This window comes from Uloborus diversus, chromosome 10 (genome assembly GCF_026930045.1).
Source record: "Uloborus diversus isolate 005 chromosome 10, Udiv.v.3.1, whole genome shotgun sequence".
NCBI classification, from domain to species: domain Eukaryota; kingdom Metazoa; phylum Arthropoda; class Arachnida; order Araneae; family Uloboridae; genus Uloborus; species Uloborus diversus.
In genome coordinates, this window is record NC_072740.1 from 129,309,736 (window position 1) to 129,332,297 (window position 22,562).

The window sequence follows — 22,562 nt, forward strand, 5'->3', positions numbered from 1 at the left end:
ACAACAACCCGTTCACCCGGCGGACAGGTGCCTTTTTACCAATGGACATATAAAAAGGATAATATATAAATTGGTCTGAGGAACTCAATTATATTCAATACATTTTCATAAGCCATTTTATATTGAAATACTTTGCAAACATCCATTGAAAATAACATTAAATAAAATCTCCAACAGAAATTAAACTTTGAAAATTAATCAAAGTTTTTTTCCCCTTTTTTAAATTTTCCTTGATTTTTAACATCAGTGAATTCTTTAAAAAAGTTATTAATCTTAAAAGAGTTAATGATGTTATGAATAATTAATATGTTTTTAAACAAAAAAATAATTAGATTCATGATAGTATGTCTCTCTATGTATCTACATAACAACTTCAATTTATATGCAAATTGAAACCTTTAACCAAATTAACCCACCACAAAAAACTCAGTTTAGATTAAACAAACAAAAATCTAGAAAAGTTGACTTCAAATGAAAACAGGTGATTGACGGCTGGATGGACGGCCTGTAGATCCTACAACAGGTGGGGGTTACTTCAACACTATAACTTCAAGCCCTACTTCAAATTCATCATCATTGTTGAAAGCAAATTTTGGACATTGATGACAAGGCACTATTTTGAGGTACTTCACATTGTAAGAAGACTCATGTGTTACCCAAGGAGACTAAAAATTGCTGTATGTGGGTACATATGGTTGTGTGTCCTTGGGTACAAAGGTATGCCATTTTGGTTTTGCAAGGCAGTCACATCGACAGGACCAGTTTCACAGCATTAAAAATCAGAAACAAAACCTTCAAAAGATATGGAATCATGATGCCTACAACAAAAATGAATAACACAATCTACGACGGACGAAAAAAAAAAAGAAATTGCTCATGTTTTTTTATTACTTAGACACTACTAAAACCAAAAAAATGTGATAGAATCTTAAATGTTCATTTGATGGCACTGAAACTTCCTGGGGTACTGGGGAGAGCTGTGACACACACGTTGAACCCCAATTAGGATCTCTCTCGACAATACCCGGAATTTCCCGACCAACGTCAGTAGGTACAACAGTCCATGGGTACAGCATCTTCCACTACTAAATTTCCCAAGATATAAGCAAGTAAAAACTATATTTGTAAAGAAATCGTTCGTATTCTTTAAGGTATTTCTAAAAACTCACTTTTACAAAAGTTGCAAAAATGCATATTTTTAAAAATTGGAGGGGGGAGGGAGAGAGAGAGAGAGAAAGAAGTGAGCAATAAGTTTCCGGTTTTCAGGTTTGAAGATATTTTGGATGACAGATTAAAGGTTCGATTCTGTATCTTATTTCATACCTCCACTCACATTTCAAACCAACACCTAAACTGAAATTAATTATAGCTCTCATACCTTAGGTTAAGATAAAATTATGTTTCGAATGTCTTGTCGTAATTTTAAACATTTTTATGTTTTATTTGCTGGCTTAGCTAAGACATGCTCTGGGCTGGTTGCTGGTAATCACTTTTGTATTTGTAATTTGCATTTGCATTGTGGCTGCAAAATATTTCCTAAAGAAATTCAATATATTTTGTCTCCAGTACTAACATGCAGGACCATTTATTTTCCTTCCTAGAAACCATTTGTTTTGAATATATACTAATACCATTGCTTGATCTGTTATTTCTGCTACACTAAACAAAAACATGATTATAATATTCTTTTCTTTTTTTTCAAACTCTCTATTTTTTATTTCTTAAGGAATTAAAATTACAAATACAAAAGTGACACCCAGCAGCAGCTCTAGGGCCAGCTAAGTTGGTCCTAGTCAATTTCTCAATCCCCAGTGGAAATTGATACCCCTCTTAAAGTTACTTATCATTTTGCTTATTACAACATCTTCCCATAAGCAGTTTAAGTGCCTGAAAATCTAACTAAATTGTAACTTTACAGATTCACCTGAGATTTTAATAGCTTAAAAACAATGATCTCTGATCCTACATTCCATGCTAAAATTAAGCCCATCAACAACCTTCAGTTAAATAAATTTAAACCACTAAGTCCCCTCTGACTCTTTGTTAAAAACTACATATTTAGTGTTTTAAAATTGATATCATAATCTAAATCTGAAAGCCCCCTTGCTAATTCTTTTTAACAAATAAACAAAAGTTGCTGAATTTAAGTTTAAAACACTTCTTGCACAATTGAAGTTACTCTCAATTTACAAGAGATATTTACACAAAAATATTTTATTTGAAGCACAAAATAACAAAAATTGCAGATGAAAGTTTCAAGGGTCCTTTTTTTTTTTTTTTAAAGACAGAGCATGGGGGGCCTTGTATATGAAAAAAAATTATTTGCCAAGATAATAAATCTTAAGCACTTACCTAGAAGCACCAAAAGCAGTACAAGTAAAATATAAGCTCCGAGTTTCAAAAGGGAAAATCATAGGACAAGAGTAAGTCAAGTATTCACACCAATCAGGCTGTGCTCCAGAAGCTAAAACCAATGGATCCTACAAAAGAGACTTATCTTTAAAAAAATCCTTAAGAAAAAGAAAATAAACATTTCTGGGAATCATAACAGGTCTTTAAAAAAATTATACATTACAATACAATATAAATGTGACGACCAGCAACAGGCTCTGGGCCCAGCTGGGCTGGTCCTAGTCAATTTATAAGTAAGTCCTCAATGAAGATCAGTAGCCCTCTTAAAGCTATCCACCCCCTTGCTCAGTACCGCCTCTTCTAGTAAGCTGTTCCAAATGCTCACAACCCTACTAAAGTAGTAGTTTTTCCTGATTTCCAGGTTAGCCTGAGATTTAAATAGCTTCAAACAATGACATCTTGCCCTGCTTTCCATGCAAAAATTTAATTCATTAACATCTTTCATTTTAATAAATTTACAACTGAATCATGTCCCTTCTGACTCTCCTTTGCTCCAGTCTATACATATTAAGCCAATTAAGTCTGGTATCATAGTCTAAATCTGAAAGTTCCCTTACTAGTCTAGTTACCCTTCTTTGAACCCTTTCCAATACAGAAATATCTTTCTTCAGATAACGCGACCAAAACTGAACAGCATACTCCAAATGAGGTCTTACTAAACTCCTATATAAAGGCAGAAGAACCTTCTTAGATTTATTTGAAATAGATTTATTGATAAACCAAGCATTCTGTTGGTTTTGTTACTTGCAATGCTACGCTGTTGATTAAACTTGAAGTCCTGATTCATTAAGATAACCAGATCAATAACATTTTCTGCATGACTAATGACTGAACCCTGTAAACGGTAACTCGTACACTTATTTCCATGACCTAAGTGTAGCACTTGACATTTTTCTACATTAACTGCCATCTCCCATTTATCCGCCCACTTAATAATATGATCTAAATTTTCTTGGAGCTGTTTTACTTGTTCTTCATTTTCTACTATCCCTATAACTTTTACATCATCAGCAAAACAATTCATGCTTCCAGAAATGTTTTCATTGATGTCATTCAAAAAAAAAAAAAAAAAGGCCCTAAAACTGAACCCTGAGGAACCCTTCTTAAAACATCACTTCATTTAAAATGATTTCCCCTCACAACTACTCTTTACTTCTTTCCAGTGAGCCAAGTTCTAACCCAAAGTAAAGTTTTTCCTCCTCTTCCTATATCAACTAGTAATCATGTATTAGATGTCATCTAGCATAACATCTAACACATGGATACCTGTATTTACGAGTGGAATAGGAATTTAGGACACAAGACAACAACGAACCAATCAGCAAACAAGTCAAACCCAAGCAACAGCAAGGGGGAGAGTTGTCCAGAATTCCTATTGGTTGGCCCTCTTTGGTAAAAATATTGGTGTTCAAGTGGTTGACGTTAGTTTTCTCGTAACTTTCTGATTGTGTTGATGAGCTTTTTGCACGGATGAAGAGGCTCCATTGTAGCTTTGAATGAGCTATATGCTGTATTTTCTTCAGAATTGGGGGTTTATTTTCGTTGGTTTCCACTTAAATCATATTGTAGCACAAAGCTTATTTGATAATTTTTCATTTCATTACTTGTTTTGGTTTATTCTCTTCATAATTCAACTTCATTAGTCAGTAAATATTACAAGTGAAATGTATAACTTTTCTTTCACTTTATCTCATTTCAAGCATAAGCTAGCAGAATTATTGACATAAAAAAACTGTCAACATATAAATAATTGTATGAAATTTCCATAGATTCTTTTCTGCTGTCTCAAATGCATTTCTTATTTAATTTGTCACATCATGATATTGTTCTACTTAACTAAACAAAATAATATGAAATATTTCATCTATACAAAACAACCTATTTCATTACAACTTAGCAAACCAAAATCAAAGTTTCACAACAAGTTAAAAAATATATAGCAAAATGTACAAGTTGTGTATGAAAAGTAATGTCAGTGAGTAGATCGGAAGACATCGATTAAAACCAGGGGGATCATTGGTGCAGCCTTCGGCATTAAAATTTTTAGGGGGGATTTAACAGGGTTTCTAATTTCATTGGGGGAGGGGGGGGGGTAATTCTGGGGGTGGTGCTCCCCAGCATTTGAGGAGGTGAGCCATCTCTCTTGGGGGAATAGGTACCCCTGATAAAATACGTTAAAAACTTTACTGGATTGTATCAGGAAAGAAGGTTTCATATAATTTATTGTAACTGAAAAAGGAAACACAATAACAAAAAATAAACTTCTCTAAGTCAAGACATCACTTCCTGTGAGATTTTTAACCACCCCCAGGAGAAAAGACAGGCCTTTTTGTGAACCTTGCTTTTGTCTCCCATGCAAGCAACAATGGATGGCACAAAACGCCATCATGTTTCTGTTCAAACTTGGCTTGCCTGCAGTAGAATCTTTTCCTGTGTTCAAAAGATTTAGGCAATGAATATTAATGGAATGGTAAGTCTGCCATTTCTTTAACCATTACAAAGGATTTTTAAGGCTGTGAAGAAGACAGGGATGAAGTCTTCTCCAGAAGAGCATCAAATAACCCTCACAGATGTAAATGCAAGACTGAAATCTTTTTTAAGTTGTTTGAATGTTCCTTGAGAGGTACAGACAGTAAACATTCCATAATGAAATTAATCTCTAAGAGAGTGATAAATAATCTAGAGTTATGAAAATCATTTGAAGCTGGTGACCAGCCTCTTGGACAATATTAAAAAATGTAAATTATTCCCCGGCAGCCTTATGGGCATGACCTACCTGCCCCCTCATGATGTACTTACAATCAAAGAAGCTTGCACCAAGGATAGGAAGGACACTTCAGAAAAAGTTGACCATGACTGCTTTAATGATCAGAAATTTGTCTAGAAGGGATATATTCATTTGGGAGGAGTCAATTTTCAAACCTTTTAGTACATTTTAATGGTCCAACCAATCAGTGTCTTATAATTAACTCTCTAAAATTACTTTCTGCATACAAGTTCACTGCATAACAAAAAAAAAAAAAAAAGATACCTGAAGTTGTTGAACTAATTTGGTAGTAATTTTTTTGCTAATAAATTCTTCAGCAGGAACTTTAAAAATATAATCTTCCCATGCTAAAATAAAAAAATATTTACTTTAATATCATTAAATAAAGTTATAAAAACATGAATTTAAACCAGGGTTGGCAAGTTTTTGACAGCTGGCGGTTTTCTCTGGTTTTATACATTACCGTAGCTCTTGCTGTCATATCAAACCCCTTTGACATAAAACTATACTATTAGCAACAAAATTACCTTAAAGAGTAATCCTCAGCTTTTTAAATTTTGATTTCATGCACTAAAGGAAGTTTTTTGACTTTTAAATTAAAATGATGTGCTATAAAAAATCCCAAACAGTTAGATTTAACAAGTTGTTTGTTTCTAGAATAAAAGAGGGTCTGTTGAATAAAAGAGCAATTATAGAAAAAAAAACTTATTATAAATGGAAGTATATTTAAAAAATAAATAAATAAAATAGAAATATTTAGTTTTGATTTACATATTATGTTTAATTCCATTCTGAATATTTTTTCCGCAACAAAGTACAAAATCTGAAGCATTTTGTGCACAAAATTAATTTTATTGTTTGGAAAGGATCAATCCAAAACTGGAAAACATTCTCTTAGTTAATGCTGATATACTGGTTAATCGATCATTCGTTTGCTGGGACATCCTGAATGTAATTTCCAGGATTTAATCCAGATTTAGCTTCAAAAGCTACTATAATATTCAATGAATTTGGTTGCTTCAAGCAAATACTAGCTCATTTAGAAACAGAGAATGTATCTATTAATTTATAGAAAATGTTTATATAAAAGCTTTTTAAAAAAGTGTCATCAAAAATATTTAAATACTTATAATTAATCATTGAGAGCTGATCAACTTAGTTTTAGAATTACTCAAAGGAAAAAAAGAGAACATAAATCCTGATGTAGAAGGACATTTAGATGGATAAAATAACTGTAACTAATTGCTATAGTTATTTAATTATTTAAACAGAACCACTTTGAAAACTGGATTTAAGTTTGAATAGCTATAACTAATTATAAGTCATAACAAGTTAATTGAAAGGAAAATTTCTAAACTTATTCTAATTAAATTTATTAATTTAATACTTAATTATTAATTTAATTGATATGATGTATAAATTATAGTTAAATTTTTTTTTCATGAGGAAATCTTATGTGTTAATTAGAAATATCAATAATGACAGTATTTGACAATGACAGTATTTTTAACAGGTTTTTGTCGTGTTTTTGAGTTTTCGACTACTTTTTGACATGTTAAAATCAAAAACAGCCAAAAACCCAACCCTGACTAACTACATTCAAAGTGAGAGATCTATTCTGTCGTGAGCAGGTAAAGGGCAATAACGGCAAATTTTTCATTTCTCTCTTTTTATTTTCCATTTTTGCCATCTGTTGTTGTATGTTTATAAAATACCAGTCGGCTTGATTTTATACATATTGTCTGGTAACTATTTTTTACATGAATGGCAATATTTATTTTGAGATCCAGATCATTCCAGCAAAATAAAAAATCAACTACCTATGATGACCAACTGAATTAGCCTATAAAAATAATCTTATTTTGTAATGAAAATAATGCCAAAAGAAAGCTCTCCAAAACTTTTTAATAATGTTATTTTAATAATGTCATATAATGTTTGAGATAGACTAATACAGTCAAGTCTCCACTTGGGTGAGAGATGTATTCCAAGACCCCTCACGTACGTCAAAATTTTGCCTTGTGGAAAAGGGTATACATATGAATTTTTTATTAACATATCTAATTATTTTAGACATTTTTAAAAGACCCCTCAAACTGTTTTAGACCATTTCGTAACTATATACTGCTGTTTTTCTCACAAAGAGCTGAATTTTTACTTTGTTTTTAAAAATTTGCATTGTTCAACATAAAATATTGTTACGAAGCACAAAATAAATGATCAATGGGAGAGTCAAAGACATAAAAACAAAACAGTAAGCCCTGCACTATTACAGAACTATACAGTAGATAAAATAGTCACACTAAACTTAAAAATTGAAGATGATTTACTATGCGCAATCAAATCGTTACTCAGAAATATTTTTAAATATACAGTTGCTTCACATTTACTTTCATAACATTTCCATCTAATGGTAACACCACTCTTCCATGGTCTTGAACCCACAATACAAGAGCAGCTTTCAATTTCATATTGTTAGCATTTTGCTCAGACACTAGTCTGGGAGCTTCATATTAAAACTAAGCTCTGAACTTTAACGTATTTCCTTCTCTTGTTTTTCAATGGTACATATGAGAAGCAAAGGGGTGTAAGCGGCAAAATTAAAAATTTGGAGATAACCAGTACAAATGGTAGGTGAACCTCTCCTAGTAGCCCTGTTAGTTGCTGCTATATAGCATGATTTAGAAAAAAATTTCAATGAAAGCCTACCTAGGATGTTATATTTAAACGCATTTTACTCAAAACTTGAAAATGTCCACTTACATCCCTTTGCTTCTCACTGCCTCATATGGATTTGTTTATCGTGAAAAAACTCGTGTTATAGCCATTTTGTGTAAGTTAAACCACGTTGTAGTGGGGGTCTACTGTATAACTTCTTAAACTTTTAAAGGTAATTGGTTGGTTAGATTCACATAAGGACATTCTGGAGAATCTACCACTCTGATTCTGCAAATGGTCTTGCAAACAGTCATGTCTAGTGAGATCTCTAAAGAGAGCCGCTGCTGTCTTCTTTGGATAACTGAGAATAGTTTTTGAAAAATTACTAAATTTTTGTAAATTAAAATATGCACAAAAATTAAGAGCAATAAAACAAACAGTAGAATTGACAGCTCAAGTCACTGTTCTAGTAGCAAATCAAAACTCAAACCCAGACAAACAAATCAAATACAGATATAGATTATTGATTTCGTATAGACGAAACTAAACAAATTCTAAAATTAAATTATCTGTCTAGCCAACAATTAAGTAAATGAAAATGGTTTTATAGTACAGCACCCATGTGCAGATTGAAAATTGCGGAATTCCATGAAATAGCAGATTTTTTTTTTTTTAAATCTTTTCAATTCTAAGGAAACAGTCATGTTTCAAAAGAATATCAGTTTTTTTCATCGCTTGATTCAACTCGCTTATAATGAGCACCAATGGAACGCTATATTTGCTTGTTATAGCCCGAAGGATAATAAAAAAACGGATTCATGAAAAAAATAAAAATCGATACATGTTTGCTTTGTTATTTTTATATTTCTTTACAGTACCAAAGAAGTTGGTTATTTGATTTAAACTATCTTATTGTATCTTTCTTGTAATTGTTTTTGAAGAACATGTTCCAAAAAACATCTTAATTTGCCATCCATGGCTTCAAAATAGTTTGAAGTTTTTCTGCACTTTAGATGCCAAGTATGTCAAGGGCTATTCGACTTCAAATTCTTCACATTTGTTGTTATGGTGGTTGCTTTCTTTTTTTTCTCTCTCTTGAATTCCAGCTACAATATTCTTGGAAATATATCTCAGAAATGATAACATTCTAAGAAATATATAATCATTAAATGCTAGTCCATTCTATGAATTAAAAAAAAAGGTCATGTCATCATTTATTCTCATTCTTTATGTCTTATCTCTAACTTTCGATAGAATTTTAAATGTTAATGGAACTTTTCCAAAAATAGTAGAATCTTTTCTGAGATGGAAATTAACACAACTTTAATGAATTACAAAAATATTGCTAGCTTTAAGCGGGGTTTGCTCGTTAAAAGCAAGTTTTGTTCCCATAGACTAAACCAGTGGTTGGAAAACTACATTTCTTTCACAGCGAACTACAATTACAATTATTTTTTTGAAATGTAGCTGCTACAAACTATTTTTGAAATGTAGTTGCAATTTAAAAAAAATAAAACAAACAAAAAACATACACACACCATTTGGGGATTGAACGAAAAAATTCGAAAAGCTGATCTGATAAAAAAAATAGCTTATCTATTCTTTATTTCATGTTTAAAACCATTTTACGAACATTTTCTGCAAGAAAGGATTAAAAGTTGAAGGACTCAAATTTTTACAATTTGGCTACTTGAAAAATGCAAATAGAAGCAGTCATGATTTGATTTAAATTTTGCATCAATATACATAAGCATAAAATTGGTTAGATGTGGAAAACATTTTTTAAACAGAAGGGAAAAACTTTATATTTCTACATAGGATCTAGTTTTATAGGAACTTATATTTTGTAGGATCTAATTAATTAATTTTGAGCTTCGAGCTAGGGGTCCAGACCCGGACACCATCCATTTTCTTAAGCAACTGATAAAATGTTTTTTTTTTAAACCTAATTTAAAAGTAATTTCCAGAAATCGCTAAAAAGTACTATTTTTTTGTATCAAACTACTGGCTACTTTAAGTAGTGCGCTACACTACAAACTACTAAACAATGTAGCTACTGTGTACAGTAACATCATTACCTGTAGCATGCTACTTTGGACCACAGGACTCAACCAAACCAACCAAATCTGTTTGATTTCCTTGCTAAATCCTAGATTGCGTTAAAACAGAGCTTGCTATAAGGGAGTTTGACTGTATTAGGAACTGCTTTTCATAACTAAGTCTGATATATATTAAAATAATTGAGAGAGAGAGAGAGAACTCTCCCTTCTATCTATATAGTAATTCATTTCCTCATATTTGAACAATTCAATATCATACAATTTATGGTGACTCTACAGAATAAGAGAGACATCAGAGTGAACTTTAGTAATTTTAAGCAATCACTTGCAGGGCTCCTTTTTTATCATAATATTTTGACAAATACTTTAGATTCCTTCTAGAATGGGACCCCCTGCCTCATTCTAGTTGGTGGTGAAACTATTGATTGGTGGTAATTGGTGAAAGTATTGATATTGATAAAAAAAGTACTTGGTCATGAAACACGCAACACAACATTGCTTAAACTCAAAGAAAAAAAAATAATGAAATTCTATTTCAAACTTGATTTCCTTACAAAAAAAAAAAAAAAAAATTCAAAAAAAGTGTCACACATACCATTCGTTGTTTCTTTTGACAAAACATACAACAACCTCAGAACTTGCAGCACTTCCTCAACAGTGCAACTAGTTGGTTCCATAGAAACAGATGGCAAATTACAGGAACCTAAGCTTCCAGGTTGTTCCCATGATTTTATGGCATCCTTAGGAGTTTGCAACTTCCCATTTGTTTTAGAATCCTGCAAAAAACATACAGCTTAGTCCAAACTCGTAATAGTAAAACAATTCTGGAGGCAATAAAAATATGTTACAATACCAGGTAGTGAAGAAGCAAAGGGATGCAAGTGGCAAAATTAAAAATTTGGAGATAACCTGTAAAAATGGTAGGTGAACCCTCTGTCTTGGGGCAAGAGATAGTACTAGTATCTTTGGTAGGTGCTGCTGTATAGCATGATTTAGAAAAAAAAAAATGAAAGCTTATCATCTATACCCTCTAAAGGACTAATCTTTATATGCATTTTACTCAAAACTTGAAAATGTCCACTTACATCCCTTTGCTTCTCACTGCCTCATATATCACTGCATCATTAGCAGGTGGTGACAAAACTTGGCGACCAAAAGACTGGCGATATACCACCATGTTTCAGCCAAAATATAACACCACTTGTGTTTACATCAAAATTAACAATGATTTCCCCCAAAAAAGGGGCAAAAGACCCTTTTGGAAACACCCGAATGCAACCAAAAGGGAAGGTGCACAACTAGACCCCAGTAGGAGTCTTAAGTACCAAATTTCAACTTTCTAGGACATTCCGTTCTTGAGTTATGCGACATACATACACACATACGCACATACATACGTACATACAGACGTCACGAGAAAACTCGTTGTAATTAGCTCGGGGATTGTCAAAATGGAAATTTCTTGTGTCTGTATGTTCCTAGGCATATATTCACGTGTGGTCGGGTTGAAAAAGAAACTCAACATTCATTCGGGGGTGAGCAAAATGGAAATTAAGGAAGATTTTTGAGTGAAAATTTTTTTGCGAATACAAGACCTCCTTTTTTGTAAAAGGAAGTAAAAAAAAAGACAAGATGATTTGCAGCACATTTTTCGTTATTTTCATTAGTATGCAGTTAAAACATCCAATTCTGCTTTGTTTTTGAAAACGTAGGCACTTAAGCATCTTGTCTACTTCGATCTTGTGAATGACCAAATATGGCGACTATGTTTTTAGTTGAAATGCTGAAAGCATTGCCTTTCCAGCCAAAGAACGATCTCCAAACGATCTTTGCCACGTTGTATTTAATTTTTTCTTTTATTTATTTATTTTTTCTTTCTCTCTTTCTTTTTGTTCTTTTATAAAATTATCTGCAGGTCGCTGAAAAATCTGCAACGCACGTCTCGGGTCTCGCAATTTCCGGGTCCTGGTCCATCTCTGATTTTTCGACAACTGAAGAATCAGACGGTGAGTATTTCTCAATGTCTGAATTACATTCATAAAATATTTGCCCCATTTTTAGGTGAAGTTTTAATTGTATATTTCTGCATACAAGATGGATGTGTCATAATCAGCTATACGAATGAAATGAACCTTCTTTATGGAGATATCGGTACATAAAATATAAAAAAGAGCTGTGACCATTGTACGAAGCTATTATCTTAATGTTTATTTTATTGTTATTAATAAGCAATAACTTTTAAGTTATGTCTGTTATTTTATTCACAACTTTTATGTTAAACAATACTTCACTTCACAGGCCCAGATCTATAACTTTCGGGTTCCAGTACCAATATCAACAAGGCCTACATGTTTTATCAACTCTTATCTGAGATGCCCATATATTCTAAGTTGCTATGTAAATTTGAACAGGATTCAAACTTTTTTCTAGTACAAATTCAAAGTTCACCATTAGAACAGGAAATATTCTGTTCCTTTACGACTTTTACGATGAATGCCAGAGGTCAAACCAAATGTGATTTATTTTTATTATTATCATTTTAATTAAATTTAATCTAAGTTCAAGAAAACTGGTATAAGTGAGACTACATTCTTAAGCATGACCAAGAGGTGTTTATGATCCAAAATTTTCCAAAATTCTTGGGTTGCCATTTCCGAAAATTTAGAGCTGACAGCAAATTCTAAAACTGAAAAATTATTTTTAAAAAAACATTAAAAATGGTTATTTTCATGAGTTTTGTATGTAAATTTGAATTTTTAGCGTGGGGGGGGGGGGGGTCGAGTTTTCTCATAGTTTCAGAAAATTTTAACCCTCTTCAGAAAATGTTACAAAGTCCACTATCACCCCTGGTCATGACCCCCCCCCCCTTTAAAATAAAATCCTTTATCCGCCCCTGAATAAAGTAATCCTTTCCACTTGATTTTATTCTATTCTAAACTAATTATTTACTTGGATTCTGCCATGCTGATAGATGCTAGAAAACTTCAGTACAAGTGAACTTCTACAGTGAAAGCTTTACTATATATGAATCGATTATTGCAGAAAGGGCATACGTCACATTTTTTTCAAAATTGAGTTAGCTGTGGTTTTTTCACATTTGTATGTAGAGACATCGACTGGTGTAGCAGGGAAGTCAATCTTTGTACAACAAAGCACTTTACTTTGGGCTCACATTTTTTGTTTAGTGCTCGGACTTATGCCCTTTCTGCACTAAACGCGAAGGAAGAAATAGTAAGATGCAATGGCAAGATTATAGAAGATCTAGATTTTCTGGCGCAATGAAGTAAAAACAAATAACGTCTTTGATCTAGCATAATTTCAGTAATGGCAGGTTTGTCAGTTCTGGGACAGTTCTGGGGTTTGTCAGTTCTTGTCAGTTCTTTTTTTTTTTTTGGGGGGGGGGGGGGCTCAAAATCACGGAATATGAATGAAAATTCTCTAATTTCTCAGGGGTTTTATTAATATCACTCTATTAACTTCGAAAAACTGTATGCTTTTAGTAAGATATACATTGGTCAAATTAAGAACAACACTGAAGGAGACTTTTTGTTGAAAAATAACACTGAAGAAATTTAACAAGATTGCTGATGACTTTCCTCTGAGAGGACATTTGTTTGTCCTTTGCGGCCGGGATTTTGAGACAGTAAAAAGAATGTTAAACAGATATGACAGATTTTAACCATTTGAGAGCCAATCTCTTATAAGAGAAATCCTGAAATTACATCAATATTCACTGTCAAATCTGTTGAAAACAATGAAATTTGTAACTGCTAAAACAAGTATGCTTCATTTTGTAAGAGGACTTATCTCTCAAATTGAGATTTTGGAAAAAGATTCTACTGGGAGAGAAATGTTTTCAATTATCAACATTCATGATGTTTTAATAAAGGAATGGTTTCAGACTAGCATTTCATAGAGGGTTTTCAGGAGAATATTGCAAAGTGACGTCTGTCGGCTGAACTAAACTTTGCCAATATTGAGTATAAAGGGAAAATTTTCGTTTTGTTGGAAGAAATAACAAATATCAAGCTGATTATTCATTGCAATTTTGAACATAGTCATACTAATATGTACATCGAACTTGGTACACAAAACTAGACAAGAGAAGGATAGAAGAAAATATTTCCATGGAGGATGTATTTGATGAATATGAATATAGTTTTATACACACATAAAACTTTTGCTTTTCATCTCAGTTTGTTAGTTTTTGTATTTTTTAAAAGTTTTTTACACGAGACTTTATTATTTCACTTAAACAAGACGAGAGAAAGAGGAAAATACACGATGTATTTTCTTAAGATAATGAATTTATGAACATGGACTTCACTAATTATTTTTGTCACTTTGTTCTATTATTTTTGACTGTCATAAATCAGTTTGAAACAAATCTGTTTCACTTGATTTACATTTTCATCACTCTAAAAACTAGTCTTTCAGAATATTTATTGCAGAAAGAGCATTAGTTCAAATTAAAAAAAATATTTTAAATACTTTTAGTGACAAAATGAAACCTAATTTAAAGCGAGGCAATGATCCTACTTGTGACTAGATTAGTCATAATAACTTTCTTAGAATTTAGTTCATTTCTAAATGAAATAATCACTTTTTATTGATTCCTGAAAAGATGCATTAGCTGGAATTATGCCCTTTCTGAAATAATCGATTCATATTTAGAATAAGCTAAAGATTTGAATTAAAAAAACACATGCTTTTTCTCACAAATCTGTACACAGTGGCTGAAACTAGCTGAACAGGAAAGGGGAAATAGCATGCTAGTTTCAAACCTATTCTGAATAAATTAACACAATTTCAAGTTTTCCAACAATTACTTCTGAATTCTTTTTCTTTTCTCCCTCTACAACCATTGGTCTACAAGCATCAGAAACAAGAAAAATTTGATTCCCATATTGGATGCAAAGACATCGCTTTTTAATTTTACTTTAATAAAAATTAATTAAAGTAAAATAACTTTAGAATTTTAACAGGTTTATATGATGAATAATTAATAAATACTGACATAATTGCCGAAAGTTTGAAGTAATAAAGGGAAAAAAAATCGGAGATGAGAGCAGAAAAACATAATACAAAATACTGGATTTTCAGTATTAACGGATGAAAAAGTACCAGATTCCCACTGTATTAACTGAAACACAATTACCCTTGCTTAAATGGTGGCATTATGTTCGCCAGTGAAAATTTTTGAGAAAACATAGGCATTCATCTGCACAATTGACAAAAATTTTGGTAAAATATTATCAGGTCCTGAAGCATCAGATGTTTTACTTTTTTTCAAATAATATGCTATATCCACTTCAGAACACACGAAATCCTCTAGCTGTAACAGTTCATAAGAGCCAGTTTGCACATACCTCATATCAACTTTAAAAAACTTGAAAAGAAATTATCAAGAACATCAGAAATAACCCTCCATCCTTTTGGATTTAGGTCCTACTTTTGTTTACCAACATTTTCACTGTTTGAAAATATATCTTTATAGTATTATTTATAATAATTAAAGAAGAAAAAAGAAAGAAAGAAAAGAAAATCTCAAGTAAAGAAGTAACATTTGCAAATAACTTACTTTTGATTTGGCTTCTCTTGCTTCTTTGTAGATTATGCTGCAAAATAATTTTTAAAAAATGACTAATTAAAATGTCATGAAGTATTCAGAATGTAAACATTTAACTGAACCATTTATATACATTTTGCACCCTGAGTGATATGAGTTGATATGAGTGTGAGAAGCCACAGTTCTGTGGAAAAAAAAGCACTTATAAAAATTTTATAAGCACATTTTTAGAAAAAAAAAATACTGGTTAACTATACATATAAACACCATCTGCATAATATAAAAGAAAAAATATAATTTGACAATAATATCACCTGTTTTAACTTCTGATGACTGGTAAATAAAAGTGTAATTACAAACACGAAACTACTAAATGCCAAAAAGAAAATTTCCAAGTTCTGCAAAACAGTTTTGTACCAAAAAATAACAGAAAGTAGCTGCCAGGGCAGCTAGATTAGCCATCTATGGTGGTTTGTGCAACCCCGCTGCAGCAGATTGGTGTACACCGCCTTGGTGGTGTACTTTGGGGCTTCACCTGTTCTTGATAAATGCAACAATACTTTAATTAGTGAGTAATAGTGATAAAAATTAAGTGTATTTTAAGTACATTATTATTCATTATAAAGTATCTCATCACCTACAAATAGCTAAAGTGACTTAAAAGTAGTTTGATCTTATTGTGAATGTTTGCACAGGCTCTCTTCTGCACTAAGTGGACTTACGATAGGTCGTTATGCTAATTAGGGCGTCCTGCACTCAAAGGGGTTCTGTTGCTTGCTCACTCTCTCTTTCGCATTTGGATTGTGTTGACCGACTTGTCAAGTGTAAGGGGGTTTCAGCTCTCATCCCTAAGCCGTTGTGCATCGTCGTTCCTACTTTGAGGATGTCTTAGTTACACGTTAATTTTTGATTGTTGAATATTGACATGATCTGATTTAATCATCAAGTACTGTCAGAATTTAGGTTCTCTGATTTACTATGAACAGATTTTAGTATCAAGTATAAGGTTTTACTGATAATGGGAATATTTTTGGTATGATCTTCAGTAATTTATAATTAGAATAAGTTAATAGAAATATATGATCTAAGTCCTATATAATTTTTTGGGAACCCTTATTTTTGAAATAAGGCAGTGAGTTAGTAACTTTTTGTTTTTACTTTATACATTGGTTAATAGTTTAACAAACTTGTAATTGCTTATATCAGGACATTTCATCATTTAGTTAAGATGTATCAGACATAAAAAAATGAATTGATGAACTGATATTTTAGCTGCTCCATTCACGCTTCGTGCTATGCCATTCTAGCAGCTTTGAATTAGTTATTTGTGGCAAAACTTGGGCTATTACTATTCATTCAATGTACTGGAGAATTAGAGTCTATCAAATACATTAATTTTTAGCACAGCGTATCTCTAGAACCATTCCATTCCCAATCCGCTGGGCATCTCCACTTTACTATTAACTCAAATCATTCTATCACTTCTGCTTTAAACAGAAAAAGAGAGAGAGAAAATATAGAAAAAAAGCCCTTGTTTTGCAGAGGCAACAAAAACATAATTTTGAGAAAAGCAGTTTCAAGGGTAGGATTCAGAAGTGTGCCAGCATGTGCTTTCCTTTGGGAGGTCGAAACGTCCTTTAGAATTCTCATTTTAATTAATATCTCCGCTAATTAAAGTTGTAGAAAAGCGAAAAGTATCTAAACATGATATCCAAAAAATTACATATCTATCAATGCCTGATTTGATCATCAATTCTCACCCGTTCGGGAGAAGTTAGAGTGGCATAGATAGAGAGATACACTCACTTTTTAATAGTATAAGATAATAATACAGAGCTGCCACTCAATTATGGGGGAGAAAATTCTCTCTGATCCCGGTACGAATATGCAGCACTGCAAACAATGAACAAACACTGAGTTGTGAAGCCACATTAATGTAGCTTTAGTTTCATCACAGAAAAATAATTTAAATAAAAATAAGAAGCAGTAAAGAAGAATCCATTAAAGCTAAAAAACGGTATGGTGAGTTGAGAAACTTCTTAATGTAGGGGAGGGGGGAGGGAAGAAGAGTCAACAAATTTTAAAGAGACCAAAAGGGAAAATAGAAAGAAAGGAAGAAGAAAAACCAAATGGTTGAAGAAAGCATTAAAAACTAGGAAAAGCGGGATATCTATCGTTTATGATCAAAAAAGTTCTGAATCATTCTATTAAGTACGATCTAAAAGCAAAAAGACAATTCATTTTGGAAAGCATACAGATTACATTAGTAAAATGGGGGAATAGTCGAACAGAAAACAGAAAAAAAAAGAAAAACATTTTCAATTCAAAGTTCAGTCAACTCTTGATAACTCAAAACCAAAGGAACCAGCAAAAACCTTCGAATTATTTGTATTTTAAGCTAGGGAAAGTTCCTACAGCCTTCCCAAGAGTTTGGGATCCAATGAAAACTTCAAGATAATGGAATATTCAAGTTAAAAGGCTTCCAGTCATCAAGAGTTTACTGTATCATTTTGTAAATGCACTTACGTATAAGTAGGCTCCCATATTCTACGAATTTTGTCTTGACGGGACCCTATTTGTGAATCTTGAACTAAATGTTGAACTGCATGGAATATGGTCCAGTCTGCATTAGTAAGTTCTAATAATATATCCAGGACCTACGAAAATGATATAATACTTCAAAAACCTGTTTTAAAATAATTTTCAGATGAAATTTCTTTCAATGTACCATTTTTTTAAGTACCGTAAGATGAGGTAACTTTGGGAAACTTTTCGGGGTTTTACTGTCCCCATCTTTATTTTCAAAGTTAAAAAATCATTAATATGTCAGTTGAGTATTCTTCTTACAAGGTATGGCAAAAGAATAGCTCTAGTTGCTATTGTATTTCATTTTTTTTTTTTGTTTGTAAAAATCGTACCCCATTGATAAGAGTAGCACTGGAACAGTGCTTTAGTCCCTTTGAAAACAGTAGGAAACATGACTTTGTACCAATGTTACCCCACTATTATTATATGGGTGCAGTATCTACATTAGATACAGTAAGAGAAATGAGTTTATTTCAATCCTAGAATATTATATTCAGCAGATTACTGGAATAATATATTCTACTTAATGGGTAAAACTAAAGATTACAGATATTTTTCAAACTACGCTTTAAAATGTTATTAAAGAAACAGATTGTGTAATTAATATTATTTAAACACTTTGTAAACTTTAGTTTTTGTCAACTAAAGTCAAAAGATCGCTGTAAACATATAGCCCTTCAACTTAGAAAATTTCTCAGTCCCAAAGTTACATGTGAAAATACGAAAATTTACAATGTAGGGATGTTATAACACGTAAACTATTAATAACAAGGTTACTTCTATATTAAACACTTGAGGAGGCATTTATCAATATGTATACAGACCTGAATGTAATTTGGAGTGCGCAGTTCTTGAGACACAAAGGAAAGTTACATTAAAAATATGATTTTGAAAAACAAGTGGAAAGAATAACTATGTTGTTACAATGAGTACAGTGGACTATGGTTCTGACAACTGCTGTCAGGTAGCAGTACAATAGAGGTCTACTCAACAGACGTGATTGTAGACTGAACCAAAGCAATGTGTCCCACAGGGAATCCCAAAAACTAAAAATTATCCATTGTCTCAAAGTTAGCCCCCCCCCCCCCCAGTCTCAAAGTTTACGGTAAGTTTACTGTTGTTTAAAAAAAGAACAGTTGAACAATGAGAATGCAAGGAAAGGCAGAACTATTGAAATTTAGAATTTGCAAGAGGATTTCTAGGGTCTAAATTTGAAAAAAATTGAAAAATGAATTTTTTAATGAATTTATTTAAATAACACTGTGCAGCAAAACAACTCCTTCAAAATGCTCCTGGCCTAATTCTGGCTAGTTCTTATATAAAATAACTCTCTAAATACAAATATGAGCACTGTTTTCCCACATCGGGCATCAACTTCTAGAAATGGCGGCTCCGATTTTTTTTCCAGTTTTCCAGTTTCCAAGCCAATAATTGTATTTGGAGGGAAAGGGAGTAGTATATTAGCCATTACCAGTCTTCTGAGGGACTAGAGAGGTACTAAGTTCAAAAGCATGAACATTTAGAGCAAGTCAGAGGACTCCAGGAGGTATTCCACCTAAAATATTTTCAAAATCATCAAAACCAATCTGATTTTCTAGGGGCATGTCTTTCAATATTTTCACACATTTTTTGGCAAAAAAAAAAAAAAAAAAAAAAACAGAGTATAGGACTCCCTCTTATGAGCACCATGTCCAAAAAAAAATTGAATGCAGCAAAAAATAAATAAATAAATATTGGAAGTGTTGAAGTTTGCATAGTCAGGGTCACATCACAGATCATCAGTGAAGGGACCTTCTCCTATTATTCAACTTACATTCACAGATATAATTAAGATTAACATGAACTTGAGTATGTTTGTAACAGTGGGTCCAAACCTTGGAGCAATTACTCCCAAAGGGGTAAAATTTTAAGGGGTTAAAATAAGTACAAGGAGTGGGTGATTCTTTGGTCTCAGAACAAAATTATTAAAAAATTACGTACGACGGTTGATCCAAAAGTAAGATTCCCATCAATTATACAAATATACAGCACTGTCTATTCTCACTGAAATTTACATCGTTGGAAAGAAAAAACATTTCTCTATTTTTATACATAATCGTCATCTTCTTCCGTGCATTATTGCCGACGAAGTACTAACTTCTGTATCGAGTGTCACAGAATTTCACCGCCAACCCAACGAGCAAGTGTTTCACCCCTTTTTTGACTTCACTGTCGCTCCAAAAACGTTGGCCATCAAAGTGTTCCTTAAACTTAGGAAACAAGTGGTAATCACTAGACTCGAGCTCTGAACTGCAATCAAGAACAAAGTGGTATGTTGACTGTCCAATCCCACTCTGACTGTGGAATTCTGTGACACTTCATAGAGAAGTTAAGGCACCTTTGACAATAATGCACAGAAAAAGATGGCCATTACGTATAAAAATAGACAAACCTTTTTTTTTCCAACGATGAAAATGTCCATGCGAATAGACAGTGCTGTATATTTGTAAAATTGATGGGAACCTTACTTTTGGATCAACCCTCATATATCAAATCAAACTATCTGATCGGTGATCATTAGCCACTGATAGAAAAAGGAGCAAAGCGTGACTTATGAAGCACATTAGCAGAAACTATTCCAAATAGAAAACAAATTAAAATAATTGAACCACGTCAACCGTCTCATTAACTACTTCTTGCTTTTAAAAAAATGATAAAAAAAGTGTTTTTTTTTTTTGTCTGAATGATGTGTAATTAGTTAGAAATAATATTTTCTCTTTATTACGTTTCTCTTTCCTCTGATACATAGAGCAATACTTTACTGTGTTTTGTGTTTTTTAATGTGTTTTCCCTGCTGTCCTTTCTGATTGACCTTAAGCCAAGGAATGGTATCAAGAGAGTGACGCTGGACTCACCTTTAATTAGAAATATAGAATATTTCCAATTGTAGGGAGCCCAGGGTTTCTCTCCCGGAGGAAATTTTGAAAAGTAGGTACAAAATTTTGCATTTTAAAGCCTTATAAGGTGTAATTTGAACTACAAAAATATCAGGATAGAAATAGGCAAACAAAATCTATTAAAAGTTATATACTCTTTTGCAAATGAAGATAATACACAGTAAAATTTGTTTTTACTGAAGACCTAAGAGCCACTTTGATTATGCAAAATGAGATGCTTCCAATATCTTTAAAAAAAAATATTTTAACAAGTGAAATTTAAACACACGGCTGTATGTCAAAAGAAAAAAAGTTGAAAAAATTGTAAAACAAACAAATAGAAAAAAAAAGATTGGTTTTGATCATCTTAAAAATATTTTAGGGGGAAATACTCACAGACTCCCAACTTGTCCAAATATTCATGTTTTTGAACTTTGCACCTCTCTAGCCCCACAGAAAAATGTAAATGGCTAATATAATGCTAACTTTCCCTTCAAATACAAATAATAGCTATGAAACTCAAAATCTGAAAAGGGGGGGGGGGCAATTCAAAAAAAGTGGGACATGATGGGGGAAAACGTTGTTCATATTTGGAATTGGGGGGTTATTTTGCATAAAAATCATTTTGCATTATCTCGGAATTATTTTGAAGTTTTTTTTTTTTTTTTTTTTGCCACACAGTGTAATTGACACTCCAGTTGTTAAAAGTCACAATTGAAATTTTTACAGCTTCATTTGGTGAAATTGTGATGCTGTAAAAATTAAATTTGGTTCAATAACAATATTTTTGGTACTTTTTTTAGTAAATATCAAGTAACTTGCAAAACATACCCCAGGTATATTTGGACCTTTCAGATGAAGGGAAAGTTTTGGTTGAGTAGAAGATATCTGTACATCACCACTTTCTGAAACATCTGAACCTACAAAAGCATTTTTAAATGATGAAACATAAACAAAAATAAGAATTAAACAGAAAAGATTGCTACAACCAGGTTTCTATGTGTTTCAAAATGGCAAATACAATCTAGTAGAACACAGATTTAAAATTGCATGCATTTGAAGTTTTTCACTTTAGGCAGTTTTCTTTAATGCTGTTTGTTTATTCCTTCCCCCAGATTATGCAGGGATTAAAGCGACCAATTCACCAAATATAAGACATTTTTTGAAAAAAATGTTAGCCAAAAAAATTTAAAGTGAAAAGTAGTCATTTAATTATGCATACAATACTTTACTTAAAATAAAAAAAACTTTTTTTGTGAAACTCATGTACACTAAATTGCATAATTTCAAGTTTCTTTAGCTTTTAGCGGTCGCAATTAAGTGTGCAGAAATTTTTGTCAGTTTAAAAAAAAAAAAAAACTTGTTTTAACAAAAAAAAGAAAAAAAAATTTTGATTTGAAATTGAAACCGATATAAGAAGGAATTACACACAGTGCTGTAAAATACCGGGGTATTTATTTTTGAGGGTAAATACTAGGGTGGGTCGAAAATTACTTTTTTATTCTAATCAATTTCTAATAGCTCGGATAACTTGCGCATCAGCATCCTGATAACGGAAAAAATAATTAAAAAAATTATAAAATAACTTTGAAATC

At 32.1% G+C, this 22,562-nt stretch overlaps 1 protein-coding gene across 2 annotated transcripts in view; it reads right to left on the reverse strand.

Moving 5' to 3' along the window:
* Positions 1-22,562, reverse strand: part of LOC129231334 (E3 ubiquitin-protein ligase HECTD1-like) — a gene marked incomplete at its 3' end in the record, with an annotated part of 223,648 nt that overhangs the window by 34,464 nt on the left and 166,622 nt on the right. For both annotated transcript variants that reach the window (XM_054865623.1, XM_054865622.1), the window contains 6 exon segments: positions 2,353-2,480; positions 5,444-5,526; positions 10,493-10,673; positions 15,479-15,515; positions 17,993-18,123; positions 21,799-21,887. In XM_054865623.1, coding sequence (XP_054721598.1) covers positions 2,353-2,480; positions 5,444-5,526; positions 10,493-10,673; positions 15,479-15,515; positions 17,993-18,123; positions 21,799-21,887 — 649 coding nt within the window.